This window comes from Balearica regulorum, chromosome 10 (assembly GCF_011004875.1).
Source record: "Balearica regulorum gibbericeps isolate bBalReg1 chromosome 10, bBalReg1.pri, whole genome shotgun sequence".
Lineage (NCBI taxonomy): Eukaryota > Metazoa > Chordata > Aves > Gruiformes > Gruidae > Balearica > Balearica regulorum.
The window spans coordinates 1,876,082-1,891,773 of record NC_046193.1 but is presented as its reverse complement, the minus strand read 5'-3'; the positions used below and the strand labels follow the sequence as shown (position 1 = coordinate 1,891,773).

The 15,692-nt window shown below is 39.6% G+C and overlaps 1 protein-coding gene across 15 annotated transcripts in view; it reads right to left on the bottom strand.

Moving 5' to 3' along the window:
• Window positions 1–15,692, bottom strand: part of IQSEC1 (IQ motif and Sec7 domain ArfGEF 1) — a 337,175-nt gene that overhangs the window by 153,953 nt on the left and 167,530 nt on the right. For 8 of the 15 annotated variants that reach the window (XM_075762694.1, XM_075762679.1, XM_075762680.1 and 5 more), the window contains one exon: window positions 1,686–1,730. The exons of 6 other annotated variants lie outside the window; for them this stretch is intronic. In XM_075762694.1, coding sequence (XP_075618809.1) covers window positions 1,686–1,730 — 45 coding nt within the window. Of the gene's footprint in view, window positions 1–1,685; window positions 1,731–15,481; window positions 15,556–15,692 lie in introns of those variants that run through there. One more of the 15 variants, XM_075762695.1, reaches the window with a different exon arrangement.

The window sequence follows — 15,692 nt, the reverse complement described above, 5'->3', positions numbered from 1 at the left end:
GGTAGAATACAAGCTATTATAAAAGTATTGTTTGAAATATAAAGAAGCACAATCAAGGATTCCATTTCAGCCTGCACCTCTCTGTTGCAGGCTTAAGGAAGCATTACCCACTGAACACACACTAATGACAGCCAACGCCGCAGAACTTAACACATCAACTGCGTGTATTAAACTTTATGGTTCATGAGGCCATGCAGCAGTGGCAGTGGCCATATTGGGGGATATTAAATTGCATGGTCTCTTTTTTATTGAAAATAGTTCAAAACAAGGAAATATTCATATGTTTTTATGATCCCATGCAACTTAAAATGATTCAACCACTGCAGTCTCTAGAAAACATATCTATTCAGTGCAACTAAACCTATGCAAAAAATATTCCCTTTTCCTTTTCCCACTAAATGTTAAAATTCAGCCACTTCTTACATCTATCTAATTCTTCCTGATCTTTCTCACTGATGAAAAAAAATTCCACCGGGAAGGAAAAACATTGTAATAAAATCTGCTATTTTCACAAAGACTTATCTAGCCTGGACTAAAGATGGCAGCAATACCTTATCCCTTATCAGGGAACCTTATCCCAGAGCATGGTAAGTCACAAACCAGCTACATGATATTCTTGCTAAAATAAGTTTGCAGAAAAGCGAGGCTGGAGGTGGAAGTTGACATTGTTTCCTGCATTGTCCTACCACACAAAGAAATAGTGTTGCAGTCAAACCGGGAGATGGGAACAAAACTACAGTCATGACTGAACATCGTCCAGTGTTGCTATGCTGAGCTGAAGACAAAGATAATATGACAACATGGGGAGGTGTGTGGTGTGGTGGTTTTAGGGAATGATAATAAGGCATACACTTCACTTTCAGAAGCCCATATGCTGGGAAACAATGGAAGATTATAATAGGGAGGACCTTTAATTTGAATAAGGTTAAACAGAACAGTTTCCACCAATGTTTTGTTCAAGCAAGGTTAAAACTACACAGTGTGGGAAAAAGTCACATCCTTAATCTGTAACATCTCCAAAGGAAGACTTTTACCAAAACAACTGTCAATTTGAGAGGAAGAGACTCTGCCCCAACTTAATCAAAGGAAGTCTGTGACTTTGATGCTCTCTTTAATGTGCAACAATGAGAATCAAAGATGCAAGGTGCCCATTTGATATGCAGTGTTAACAGTGCTAAGCATTTTTTTCTAAATCGAGTGATCAAAGTAAAATCTCAGTTACTGCAATGACTCGTATGACAGTACTCTCTGAAGTTTATACATGTGCTTTTATCAAAATGCTGAGCAATGGAAAACATGAATGACATTTCGACACAATCAGTATTGTTCACTCAAAGCAGTATAAAACTGCCAGTGAAGGTCAAATATTTTCAGCACAGTCTAAGGTTATAAAAAATCTGAGACAGACATGGTTTGCCCATGTGTGTGCACAAACACACCTTCTCTCCCTCCCCTTCGTGCTCCTCTGAGAACAAATACACAGTGTTGGAAGCTAGAACTGAATTTCAAGTTCACTGAAATCCTGGAAGACAACTAACTATCCCCTCAGAAAAATCCAGCTATTTGGTCAATGCCTTTACTGGCTGTGCATTGTAAGATAAAGTTACATGATGTACAGCTGATACAGAACAGAGGTAACTTCTATTATTTCAAACCTAAAATTAATACCTGTATTACTACAGTACCTGAGTGGATCAGTTGAGATGCTGCTTCGTGTTTCCAATGAGGTCCTGAGATGATAGCAAAAGAATAAAATTATACTGTATTAAAACTATTCAAAAATGCTATGTCCTTAAAAGTCAAATGCTTAATGACTTAACATTTTCTTCCTTTTTAGTGACATTTTATAATACTTAGCAATATAAACATACATGTACAAAACCACGCGAAACTAAAACCCCAACAACCATTTCCTATACACTAGAGAAAGGGGAATTACAGAAACATTTTTGCTGAACTAGTCAAAACGTGATCAATCTTCACTATTGCAAAAGCACTCTACTCTTCCGTGCTTGTCACACGTGAATGACAGTACTTTGTTCTATGAATGACTGACACAAGTTCTACTGTATGCACCATTATATTAAGCATTTCCAGAACCTGTCTTCTACTTTCAGGCTTGCACTCTGTGCACTTAGCATTACGATCTCAGCTCAATTCACCTGTATCAGGAATACACTAGCATATGCAGTATTAAAGCCTGCCCTAGGAAGGGTTAGAAACCTTTACATTGTAAATGCTTGAAAACTTCAGGCAGCGCAAACATCCTTCCTGGAGGTGCTAAGCTTGCTCCACAGCAGACACATAGTCATTGCCCTCTCATCACACTTGCTGGAATTTGTCCCTGAGCATAAACCACCTTTCAGCACATTTTGAAGTTAAAGTTGAAGCTTAGTTTAGGGGTGTATGTAATTTCAAGGTGCAAAAAAGTGTCCTCACCAGACGGCTTAGTGGCAAAGAGCAGCACCAGGATAGGGCAGTGTACATAAACCAAATCATGATCGCAGAAGAATCGCACTGTGCAGCTTACAAGTACATATTCTTGGCCACACTGCTTTTATCCTTCATATACCCACTGAGCAAAAATAGCACAGCTGCATGGAACAGGGAGCTGGGCACAATTCTGTGAGAGCCTCGTTAAGATCCATTCTTATATTCTACCTTCTTGCTGGCTTTTCTCACACTGGGCATCAGATTACTTTATTCACTAACAGAACAGTCATCCTTGCATTGTGTGGCTTTGTGTTCGCTACCCAAAAAGGCAACTACAGAACCCTCCTGAAGAATTATTGCAGCAGAAAGTTTACTTAAGATAGTGACAGTACAGAGATCATTACAACTACGCTTATGTTCAAACAGCAGTATTTTAACGTGTAGTCTAGTACTACTAATTAGACTTGCTCTCATTGTGAATGACTTCAGGTTTAATATAAACATATATATGATAGAGTTAAATTTTTAGGGTGAAACCAGTTTTTCCACAGGCTGTAATAAAACATTAGCCAAAGCCTCATAATGAATGCTCCATCATTGTGTTAGAAATTTTTAAATGGTTATTTGTACTTATCCAAACTGCCATAGATCAACTTTTGGTCATACAGTCATAAATGTGTATGGTCTATGGAGGTTCATAAAATTAGCATCAGAATTACATTAATTATATTTACAGTGAGTAATGTAAATTAATTGCAAATCTTCACTTTTAATCCCAAGATCACTAGTATGTTTACAAAAATAAACAGGATTGTGTGACGGGAGGAGGCAGCATATGCAAGAATTAGCTGTACAAGAATGGAAACAAACCATATTGTCCAAATAGCTTTTAACTAAAGCACTAAAGCTTTAAAAGAGCTTTTAGGAGCTTATTCCACCCTGTAATTTGTTTGCTTTCAGAGTTCAAGATTTGTGAATAGTGATCAATTTTGAGGGGGTGGTTTACATATGTTGGCTTTGTGGCTCGTTGTTAGTTTAACAATTGAAAAGGGTGAACTTAATTTACTTATAATTAAGTTTACTGCTTAACACAGTGTGCCGTGGAAGTGCCAACCCACTCGATCACTGCCTTGCTTTTAACACAGATTTTTTTAAATCTTCTCTTAACAGTTTGGCCCTTCTTACTATAAATAAATATTTAACAGACTCTGTCTTTGTGCAGTGACAATATGCTGTACATAAAGAAGAGATGGTAATGAGACACAAGGCAGCGCTGATTAGCCGCCACCCCGGCGCAACCTTGATTGTGGTGCCGAATGACACTGAGCACGTTGTGACCTCAGGGACTCCTCCTTAGACAATCACAAGTAGCGGGATTACAGCTTCATTAAAAATACCTCGTTTTCTTTCTGAAGACAGACACCTAAAGTACGCTCCCCAACGACCAAATGCCTCAGTCAGGAGATGCATATATTTTCAAACATACAGGAAAAAGCACAGTTCACGTAGCAAAAATCCCCATTTTGGGGCTGGCCTGAAACATGGCTAGAAGGTTCTATTTTTTACTGAGATAGTTTTCTAGAAATTTCCCTGCTGCTGCTAATCGCAGTTCAGTGTGCTATTAGTAACAGTGTTTATGTACTTGGTAACTGCAGCTGAAAAGCCCCAAACACAAAAAGCCACAGATCCAATCAATTTGGTAGCTGGCAACACAGAGCCGCAATAGCTGCCAATGTGCCCAGCGCCCAGCAAGTCCCACAGGCACCGTGGTGGTGGAAGGGCTTCAAAAGTTTATCTGCTTTAAAGAAGCTGCGTATGTGGCGGGCAGCCTTCGGCACGGAGAGACCTCGCTGTAGCTTTGGCCCCCGGCATTGTGTCACCGGGGAGCACAGAGGCAGACGATGGAGTCTCTTGTAGTACAGTCTATGTTAGAAACTTCCCATCCTTGCACAATTAATTTCTTCAGACAAATACAGAATCAAAGCAGCCCTACGGAGAAAGGCTTATTACTGGTTTTCTTACGTGAAGATCAGATATGAAAACAGTGTCAAACACAAGAAAAGCTACATGCGCTGAAGAAGTCTCCCTGGATGAGAGCCACAAACAGATCACTACCGGGGAGCAAGACGGAAACCAAGACATATACAAAGAAGGTCTACACACCCAGAAAAAGCTACAGCCCAGCCTTTTAACCTGGTCACCCACCCACAGATCCAACTTGTCATTGTGGAAAACCTCAGGCGTAGACTGACAACATGAAAAACAAAGTTTAGTTTGTTTTTCAAAAACCAGTAGAGACAGAAGAAATCAAGTTTAAAATCTATTGAAAGATCTGTATTCAGGGTACAGAAAGTTACTTAATTCTTATTGCATTTACAGAATAATTTTAGTATAATCACACAATCACCCCCCTTCTTTCTTTACATCTAAAATCCCATTTAAATCTTTTGGCTTCTTTCCAAACACTGCTCAAAGATGGAAAGTAAATTTAAAACATAAAAATAACCCAATTCCCGAACACAGCATCATTAAGCTACAGCAAACAAAGTATCTCATTCTACACAAAGTAATTGCAGGAATGTCTGTTTCAGGGAAAAAAAAGAAATACCTATTTTAGGTTACTTCAAAACAAGGTTTGTTTATTTTGTTTTTTAACAAATTAACTGGGCAGGAAAAAAAAATATTGCACTGCTCTAAAGAAAGCAAGCAGGAAGGTCTAACAATCCTATCTGTTTATTCCTAATGGGCACTGACTGAGTACATTTGTAGTCCAGAAAGAAATCCATACACCGTCTAATGATAAAGCTATTAAAAATATACTAGACTTGTCTCTATATGTACAACCTCCATTTTGTACATACACAATGAAAAAAAACCACCTATCAACTGTAGAACTATGCCCAAGGAACCGGCTGAAAGTGGAGCTAAAAGATTAAACAGAAGAAAGCAAACTGCAGAACGATCCCACATTAGCAGGGAAATGCTCTAACAACCCCGCAGGCTGCCTGAGTTTGTTTCCATGGAGTTTCCTGGGGCATTCTAGGTAGGGAGCTGTGGAAATCTGCACCAATTTCACTGATGAGTCAGTTCAATGACATCTCCTCTTCATGCAAATTCTTGACATTTGAGAGAAAAACGCAGAGGAATCATTGCATGAACTGTAACTAAACCCAGCACGCTGGGGTCTACGCAGTTGGAATATTTGGTGCTAACACGGTCAGCATGAAACTTGAATGGGTGGAATTGTTGGTAATAACAATCTCTTTCAAGGTTAAAAGAATTACACAAAATATGGATACACACAACTCCTGAATTATAAACTTGCTTAGAGCTTGCATCTACTTTCATCAGCTAGCACAGGAATCATAAATAGCCTGCTTCTGCAGGGTATTTTGCAGGAGAAAATAAAAATATTACCAAGAAGTCATTGGTCTAAAATTCGGACAGTTGCTGTCCGATTCAGTAGGCTTTAGGTATCCCTAGACAGGAAGAGTAAATACAATTCTAGTTGAGAGTTCTGTCCTGCAGCAAAAAACCAAGGCCACGGGCAACACCACCTGTTATTTGCACCACATTTACATGCTGCACATGAAGGTTGTGTAGTGAGCAAACCTGAGGGTACAGGATTCCTAGCAATTGGGTATTTAATTCCAAAATGTTTTAGTAGATTTAAGTGAGACACAGAATTAGCTTCTCAGTACCTTGAGCAATGATACAAGTTCTTTTTTATTTTGATTTTTTTGTGATGAAACTGTTTTTCACAAATACAAAAATCAGTCTTATCGATGATTACTTCTGAAACTGCCTAAGATGTAGTACCTTATACCATATGGACATAGAGAAGGTAGAGAATGAATACTTCAAAGAATTGACAATCTTAAAACTTGCTTTCCTCAGCTGTGGTAATAGGGAGTGTTATTGATCTGGGAGACAACATTACACAGACCTTAGAGTATTCTGTTTCTCAGTATGGAACAGTGACAACGTAAATCATTAAGACATTTCTAAGAAAGATGTCAATGTGATTGCAGTAAGCACCAGTGTAACAGAACCAGATAACAACTATGCTCTTGCTGACTGGATAAACAGAATACAGTAATTCTAGTAGTCCAGTACTGTGTCTGTGCTATAAGCCTTTCACAGAGTATTTGTTAACTCTGGGTGGAGTGCAAAATTATATGGAGGTTCTCACTATGCTGAGTGGATAATCTTGTGAGAGTCCCCTCACTGTGACAGTTCAGTATGGCTGCTTCCCCTCCTCAGGGTCCTGTGGGCAACTGCCAGCCCTACAGACTGTTCTGCTGAACAATGCCAAGCTGGGATAGGAGCGGTCCATTTCCATCAGTGCAGATGGCTGCAACTGCTTCATTATCTGTTAACCAGAGGCCAAACGAGAGCACAGTACTGCCTATCTTACAGCTGACAGAGGCTACAAGTAACTACAGATCCTAAGCAGGCATTCTGCTAACAGCAAGACAAATTTCCAATTTGAGAAAAGCCAAGATGTTCTTCTGGCATGAAAATGCACAATAGCGGCAGATTAAATAATTGTAGTTTAAGCAAATCCACAGCTTGATCCCAAATAAAGATTGTTTAAATATATCATCTTTTGGCTAAGCAGTGAAATTCACTTGGAGCATCACAGTACAGAGACACGCTGTCTGCAAATGACAACTCAGAGCGCACGTGTGTGAGGGGAAAAGACAGTTCTGAGCTCTGTCAAACCTTTGGTGCTCGAAGCAGCGTGGTGTTGCATCTTTTTAATGCTGAGGAAAGGAATGGAGAATAATATATTAAATATTTAAGACACTGTGCTAGATATTGCTCAGTGAATAATTGCTGCTTGTCACATTTTCTTCATACGAACTGGGAGCACAGAGAAGAAAGGGAATCCTGCTCACCACAGGCTGATACTGTGATACTCCACACGTTCAGTTACAAAGGAGGACCAAATGATTTCTTTATATTCCAAAATGCAGCTTCATTAAATGGAAATATTTACCCTTGCTTGAGGCCAGTCTGAAACCTAGCATTGATGAACGCTCTGGATCCCAGGCTTAGTACTCCATTTAGTAGGTAAGCCCAAAGCATCTAATTATAATGGGCAAAAAGAAGGTAACAGAAGGATCGTACCCAGCCAGAACACCACCCTCCCACAGAAACAAAACTGGAAATGATATTCCAGCCATTACATTGGCCATCAAACAAAACCATCCTTTCATATTCTGTGTGAACTTGCTGTAAGCCACTTCCTTAAGCACTGACAGGATTCCAGGATGTCTAGCTTGACACCCAACAGCTTTTAGCTACAAGTGAAAGCCATAATCACCAAAGTATCCTGCATTGTACCACATCATGCCTTCTTCATAATGCTGCAGTTCAACTGCATGGAGAAAGCTGTGTCATCTTCAACCTGCTCCCCTTTAATTAGTTGCTTAGTGACCAAGTTCCAAAACACCCACAATATGGGGAAGGTACTTAACAGAGAACTAATAGAAAAAAGTAACAAGGTAACATCTGCGTTAATTTTAGCCTCCCACCTCTAAATTCTGCTCAGCACATGTCTCAGCTCAAGATCCCCCTCATTAGTGGAGACTGGCTTTGCCCAGAGATCTGTGAAGCCATCAGGGAGGACACATTTCCGAAAAAACCCTCAGAAGTGCCCTCAGCTGAAGGGACTCAGTGGCTAGCAGTTCAGCATTCGCTTTTCTTAGGCAGCCCTTTGCCTGATGTCCCAAACAAATGGCCCTGAAGAAAAAAGCTGTGCGAAATTCTAATTTGAATATCACGGAGCAGTAACTAATGAAGAGAACAGGCTCCTCCCAGAAATTCAGAGGATTCTGATGGATATATGGCTAGAAGCTCTGCCGTAATGTCTTTTCTGGTTGGAGCATCATTTATCAGACATGCAGCTGTGTCCTGCATTAATTAGTGCAATACAAGTGAATCAAGATATCTCCAAGAACCAAAGGCAGACTCGTACAAAAGCATGCTTGTCTTACTCCTCTACGTCTGCCTTGGCACTGCTATGGACCACCGCCAGAGATAAGGTACTGGCCCGGGTGGGTGTTTGCCCTGGTGCAGCACGGCTATTCTGACCCACTGTTTCCACCAACTCATTACCACGTTGTCGCGCAGTTCTGCGAAGGAACACGTTGCAATCTTAAAAGAGGTGTGTTACAATGGCAGCAGCTCTCAGAAACCTGTAATGCATCTCGTAGCTACATTCACGTGTGGGTTGAATTCAGAAAACCCGTCTCTGTAGCCTGTCTGAACCATACATCTAAAAGTAGAACAGCCCAACTCCAGAGGTTTCCGCAGAATTGCATAAGTAGGCCAGAACTAAACATCACTCAATTGATATTAGTCATTGGAACAAAACCTGAAAATATAGTTCAAATTAAGCCTTTCTTTTGGATACACCATTTAATAGCTTTCCTGACATAACTGGCACTGTTCGCCTGTGAAAAGGCAGCATTCAGAAGGAAGCACTAGCAACTTTAAAGAATACCACTGAAATTCTTGCTGCTTATTTTCTCTTTTCATACATTGTGCTCCAAATATTTTAAATGAACCATCTAGACAAGAAAGTACTTAAATACATGTTTAATGCTGCTTTTAGAAATAAAAAGCTTTCTTCACTCGGGGTTTGAATGACTCAGGTTCCTGAGTAGAGTTCTGCTGGGTCTAAGGGTTTTGGGCAGCCCGTACTGCCTGTCTGCAGCATGCAGTACATTCTCCCAGGTCGCCAACAGTTAAAGCTGGATTACAAATCTAAGCAGCAACTGATTGTTCAGAAACCCGACTGACTGATAAGAGTTTTTTGTTGGATGTCTTCCAGACATGACATGGCTAAGTGACCTAGAGGTTTGATTCAAAGACAGAAACAGATCCGAGAAAAAGAGCAGCTTTAGGAAAACTCTGAATGCACTTGTCTACTTGGCATACTAGAAATGTAACTGAATTTGGGTTGGGCTGCATGCAAGCTATACACACAAGCTTTCTTTTCTTCTTCCTCCTTCAGGAGGCTCCACTTTGCACCACAGGGTTCTGTCATACTTTAGGGAGTGTTCAGCACAGCATGCTCAAACATTCATTTTTATAACATGCTTTCCAAGTCAAAATATAATCACAGCATCTGAAAGAGATTTTAAATCTATAAGAAAAACAATATCTAGGAAAAAAAAAGCCATCTCAACATGAACCTAAAAGCCATGAGGAAATAGCCAGACTAGGAAGTGCAGTTGACTATTAATTTGAGAAGGTCGTGCAAAAGTAAAACTGAATTTCTGTACAGACAGAACAGAATGATATTAAATAAAACCCAGTTTGTGCTTACAAAGTTGGAGCCGGCACTCCTGGAGTAATCTGCAAGAGTAACAACGGGGGTACTTGGAGAAGCTTCCTTTTCAAGACATGCGCTAATTTCAGTTTTGTAGTAACACATTGTACAGTGAGATGTTGCTTGAAAAATTAAGTTTAAAAAAATCTCCCATCAGCTAGATTAACTCCAGCAACAACATCTAAAGGTTAATGGCCCTGTCGTTTAACACTCTTCACCACTATATCTTATGATACATTTTCAGAGTTCACACCAATCATCTATGCCTTGTATTTAGTCACCTCAGCCTTTTACAAGTTTTCCAAAGGAGCTGCAAGTTCCCCTGCCCTGAACCCTGAAAAAAAAAAAAAAAAAAAATTCTTTATCAAGGAACCACCCTCATAACAAAAAATGGTTTAGAATTTACTATCCACTGAACATCTAATCAGCATTGTTTTTCAAGGTGATATCTCGCCAGAGGAACTGATTTCATATTAAAATATTGCAGTGATGTGGTTTTGAGTTTGTTAGAAGTAAAGCCCATCATTTAAGTTACACTTTTTCCCAGAGTTACATGAACATCAGATGTTTATTAACAAGCTTCACTACTATTTGCAGCTCAACTTTAGAGCCATGAAAACAGAGCCAACCCTTACATGTAACATGGGAATTGAGGTTTTCCAAAGAAGGAAGAGAAAGTGCGGTTGCTGATAGCAGCAGCCAATTGTATATAACACAATTTGAAGACATTAAAGTTTCCAGATCTATGTTTAATCCTCTGTGAGGCAGAGGTCCAGCATGCTAATGTAATCTGAGAACTGAAGTGTTTGAAAACGTCTAGTTCAACAATATAGCTGGACAAACTTACTCTCCATTAGAAGTTCTCATCTGTGTCTACTGGCCAGTAGCAGCTACCTTTCCCTTTTTTTTTGTTTGCGTATCATCTGCAAAGAAAGTGCTGTTTATGAGAGTCATAAATCTGAAAACACTTTAACATTATGCATAAGGTTTCTCAATTACTGTGAATTATGCATTTACAGTAACCAAGTTAAGCTAACTGCTATCCTTTGTGTGACTGCTTACCCACAGTGTAAGCAAAATCATGCCTCGTACAGGGAAAAAAGCACAGAAGCTTCAGCACGGACACATGGTCGCTCTCTGCACAAGTCCCCATACCAGTATCCACCAGGGTACCACGAAGATCTAAATCCTGCAAGTATCCTTGCATGGCATTTGAGATCACTTGACTGAAAAATAACAGAAAACAAAGGCTGTTGAGTAAACCTAAAATGGATGTGCAATTTAAAACAAATGTTTGAATATCATGTGTCCTTTTGCAGCTACAGCATTACTAGTGTTCTCCTAAAACAGCTAGCAATGGCTCTGTGCAAGAGTGATGCAGCAAAGTAAAAAAAAACCACATCAAATTGAATATGAAAATGAACACATCAAATTAGTTCTGTTACATTATATCCTAGGAGCAGAGACTTACAACTTCATCCTTTAAAATATACTCAACAGAAATAGTCGTCCTATCTCCTTCATGCTTACATAAGAACACTATGATTGCAGACAGCTCAAAGCCTAAAAGATCTGTTGGCATGGAGAAGTACACGGCTGCACCACAGGAGTGGTTCAGTGACAGACTTTACTCTGCTTTTCATATTGGTTTATAGACTAATAATTTGTTTCTCATCAGCAGATTTTAAATCCCCAGTTCAGAATGAGTGCTCTGAGAGCAGTTTGCAGCTTAAGTATGTCCCATGTATTACCATATGCTGCAGGCACCTCCCTGTAGTTTGCATACTGCAAATGCTTACATACGTATAGAAAAACAAAAGGCTTAAAGAGGAGCCTTATTCCCTTGCACAGATCTGCAGGCAGCATGAGCCACAGTCTGTGCTGCCAGAAGCTAATTTATCATGTACCACGACAAAGCTATTCGTTCCTGTAGCTGTCCAGAAACATCAGTATTACAATATAAGAATTCGTATGACTTTCAATCTATTTCAACACATTCACTTGCAATCAATGATTATTTCTCTGCATGTCAGGGATATTTTTCTTTGACTACCTACCATTTAACAAGAAGCAGCAGATTATAAGAAAGATACTATAGATCAATGTGTACGACCCTTTTGTTTCCCAGGAAATGTAACAGAATTACACAAGCTGTTAAGTGGATTCAAAGACCTACGATCAACGTGCTGTTTCCCTATTACTCAGTAAAGCTGCCTCTATTATATTAATTTCATCATTTCTGAATAAGAAAATTGACAGAGATAGCCCCATAAGCAGATTCAATGATTTAAATTGTAGTGCACTATCTCAGTCTGTCAGAGGTTATGATGCTTCTTCTAAATACAGAAACCAACCTTTTTATCACTACACATGCACAGTAAATGTTTTAGTAATTCTGCTCCTTCTGTAGCCTATGAATCTACTAAACTTGAAATGGGGTCAGATTTTTTTTTTAAAGCATCACTGTTTTCTGGAAGAAAAGGCTTATAAATGTAAATTAAATAACATGCAACTAGCAAACTACTACAGAATCTGAAAACAAGCACAACTGGAGCTACATCAGCATGTCTGTGGCAAAACAATAAAAAGAGGAGTTAGTAGTGCGCACGCTGGAAGCAGGCTGGGGAAGCTACAGAGTAGCCTAGTCCATAGAAAGGAAACGTGATTTTTCAGCTAACTGCCAGTTTACATTTATCAAGTGTGCCGAGCAAATTTACAGAGGCCTGTTGACTTTCAAACATGCCTGAGAAGCTGAGATGTGCACTTCCCTGACAGTACCAAATAGATCCCGTAGGCTACAGACCCACATGGTGCTGGGTTTCACCACGGGCAGCCGCAGGACCACAGGTCAGGGGTCCAGCACACGCCCACTTCCCAGTGGCTCTTGTCCAACGTTTAGAAACCCCAGCTTCAGGAAGCTATCCAGAGTGTATAAGTACTAGATTTTAAATATATATAAATATATACTGATATATTTGTATGTGTATATATATGAACACATACATTTATATAGTATATACAAAAATTGAATTTACCGTAATGATAATTTTCACTACTCTGACTTTTCACAATAAAAAGGAGCCAGTTGAAACCATAATAAGACAGCTACGTGCTTTACATAACTTCAGCATTCAAAAGTGATTGCCATATTCATTCTGAGTTCCAAACAGTATTTACAGTAGAACAGCTCAGGGTGCCTTTGTACCCATGGGAACTCGTACGGCTTCAGTGTAAACCAAGAAATCAGACCATGCAGTGCCAGAGGCGTCTGAGAGGGCCAAAGGTTCTGCCTGCCATCTGGATGCAGCTGTATGTGTTTGGACAACAAGCATACTTGGGAAACTGCTATACATGTGTGTGTGTATACATGTATCTATACACACACAATACTGTTAAATTGTTTTGGAAAAGCCCTCAAAACAAAAAACATGGAAAGAAAATGTCAAAGTACCTAAAGAGAGTAAGCTTTAAATCAATCTCCCCCATTCTTCAATTTCATACTTATTACCCAAAGACTATTACACCATTTAACTTGTCAGTGCCAGAGAATTAGATGAAACAAATGGCAGAAACTTGCACATCTGGCTACAGCAAGAACCACTTCATCTTTGGTTCTAGGCCCCCCGCCCCCAGCTACATATTTTATCACTCCAGGTTGTGACAGATAAAGCATCTTACATGGACACTAAGAAAAATTGCCTCCCAATTTTCCTAGTCATGGCTATGCCAACTGTGGACTTTCTCAAGCTGGACTAAGTTTTGTGGCTGAGACAAGTGCCTAATGAAACATGAAAGCAAAGCTCAGGATTCATTTAGTCTCATCCGTAATAAAGTGACAGGCTTCCTGCTACTCCACTCACACACCTAAACCTTAGTTTGCCTTGCTGGCTCTTTGATCATCCTTAATTCTTTGATGAAAAGTGTTAAACGAGTTGACAATGCCTATTACTCAGTTGTTTTCAGTTTTATTTTAAAAACCACTGGCTATTTTGTTGCCTTGAACCACTGAAGTAATCTAACCAAACAGTTTGTGGGAAGAACTACAACTGTTCATGTCTTACTTGGAATCCAGTATGGATTGACAGCACTAAATTAAATAGATTTTGATCAAGTTCCCCAAAATAAAATAAAATAAATAAAGTAAAAAGGAGCCTTCAATAATAAAGTCTATCTATAAAGCAGAAGACACATCTTTGTGGGCTCCTGAAGAGCTAACTGCATGTGGAGAGCACCTCAATTTCATGCTGAATCCTAGGGGCACCACCAGCAATCTCGTGGCTTCCATGGCCAGCTGATAGCAGCGGGCACAGCTGAGAGCTCGCCCACTAACAAAGAACAAAGCAGAGCAAAATTGCTTTAATCAGACACCTCGTGACCAACAAGCAAACAAACTTGTTTGTCAGAAACATCTGCTACATCTAAGAGCGTGAGCAGTGGGCTGGCTGCCCATTCTCTCCAGTGTCAGAATACATGTCACCTGATTAATAATACTGCTTGTAGGATTACAAAATAAAATTATTTAAGTAACATTTCCTGACTGAGATTAATTATCTGTACTACAGCAGCCTCTGGCAAAATCTTGTCATAAAATATCAATTACAACTAACTGAATTCTCCATAAAGATGAATTTGATTGAGGAAGAGAGCAAGGCAGATTTTAATACTATCTCATTTTCAGGTGTGCGATGCTTCAGTGATTGGCTATGAAAAAAATCAGAGGTGAATGAAACATGACATAATTTCTTTAGGAAAAAATGCTTACATTAACAGGTCATAAATTAGGTTCATCTTATGCATTTGTTCTATGAATGCAGCAGCCACAAATCACTAAAGGCCAAAGAGCATACAAATAACATCAAAAAAATGAAAACAAAGAACTCTAATGGGTGTAGAAAAAGAGGCACTTGCTTGAAACACTAGAAATTAGAAAGGGATATATTTTTCATGAAAAGTATCTTGTGTACAAAGTTTCACTTGAATTTGGAAAGTAAACGTAACTATAGGAAGAAACGGTCTTGGGTTATTTGAAATTTCAGCTTCTCAGCTTGTTCAGTAAGTACAGATAATTATTTTCTAATTTTCTAAAATCTTATCCCCAACTCTAAAGGGAAACCAGCAACACCCATATTGTACAGAAATGAGCAAGGTAAAACATTAATTGCAGATAAAGATGCTAGTTGAGCACAAAGAAGGAAGCCATACTAATCGGGATCTCTGAAACCTCCCATCCTTATTATCATCTTTATTTAATCGAAGCAGTCTTTAATGAGTGCCTAAATGTTTGGATTGCATAGTAATTGTATAGCAAAACGTGTTACCCATACAGCTACTCTTTCCTTCTCACCCTGTAGCATTCCATTGTGAAAACCCAAACCAACTCCCTCCGAGTGAGTCCCTCCCATCCCCAGGAAGGTCTCCAAAGTCTCTTCTAAGGGTCAGTAAACCAACATCTCTCTGTTACAGAGTGGCAACTGAATGGCAGCAGGATTGAGTCACAAAAGGTCAGCTAGTAGCAGAGAGCAGAAGGCTCAATTTGATGCACACATAGCCAGGAAAAACACTCACTGAACTCAGATGTTGTTTCTCCTTGAGGATTGACTCAATTAAGTTCTGTCTCCTCTTTATCTATCCATTTTTGTCAGCTCATCAGAGCCAGTGATCACCTAACCAGCTAGGGATGCTAGGAACAAGCCCCGAGGTCACTACCTGGCATACTGAGGTAATCCTGTCTGGTACCAGGGCCTCCCTTCTGAGAAGGCGGCAAAGTGTCCTTCACCAAGCAGTACAGGAGAGGAAGGGGTGGAATAAAAATCAGCTTCTGTTCAGCTGAGTCACATTAAGCTATTACTGTTGCAGATGATTCAAACTTCCTGCGCCGCTGTGCTTCCTTACAGATTCCCCACCCAGTACCGAGCAA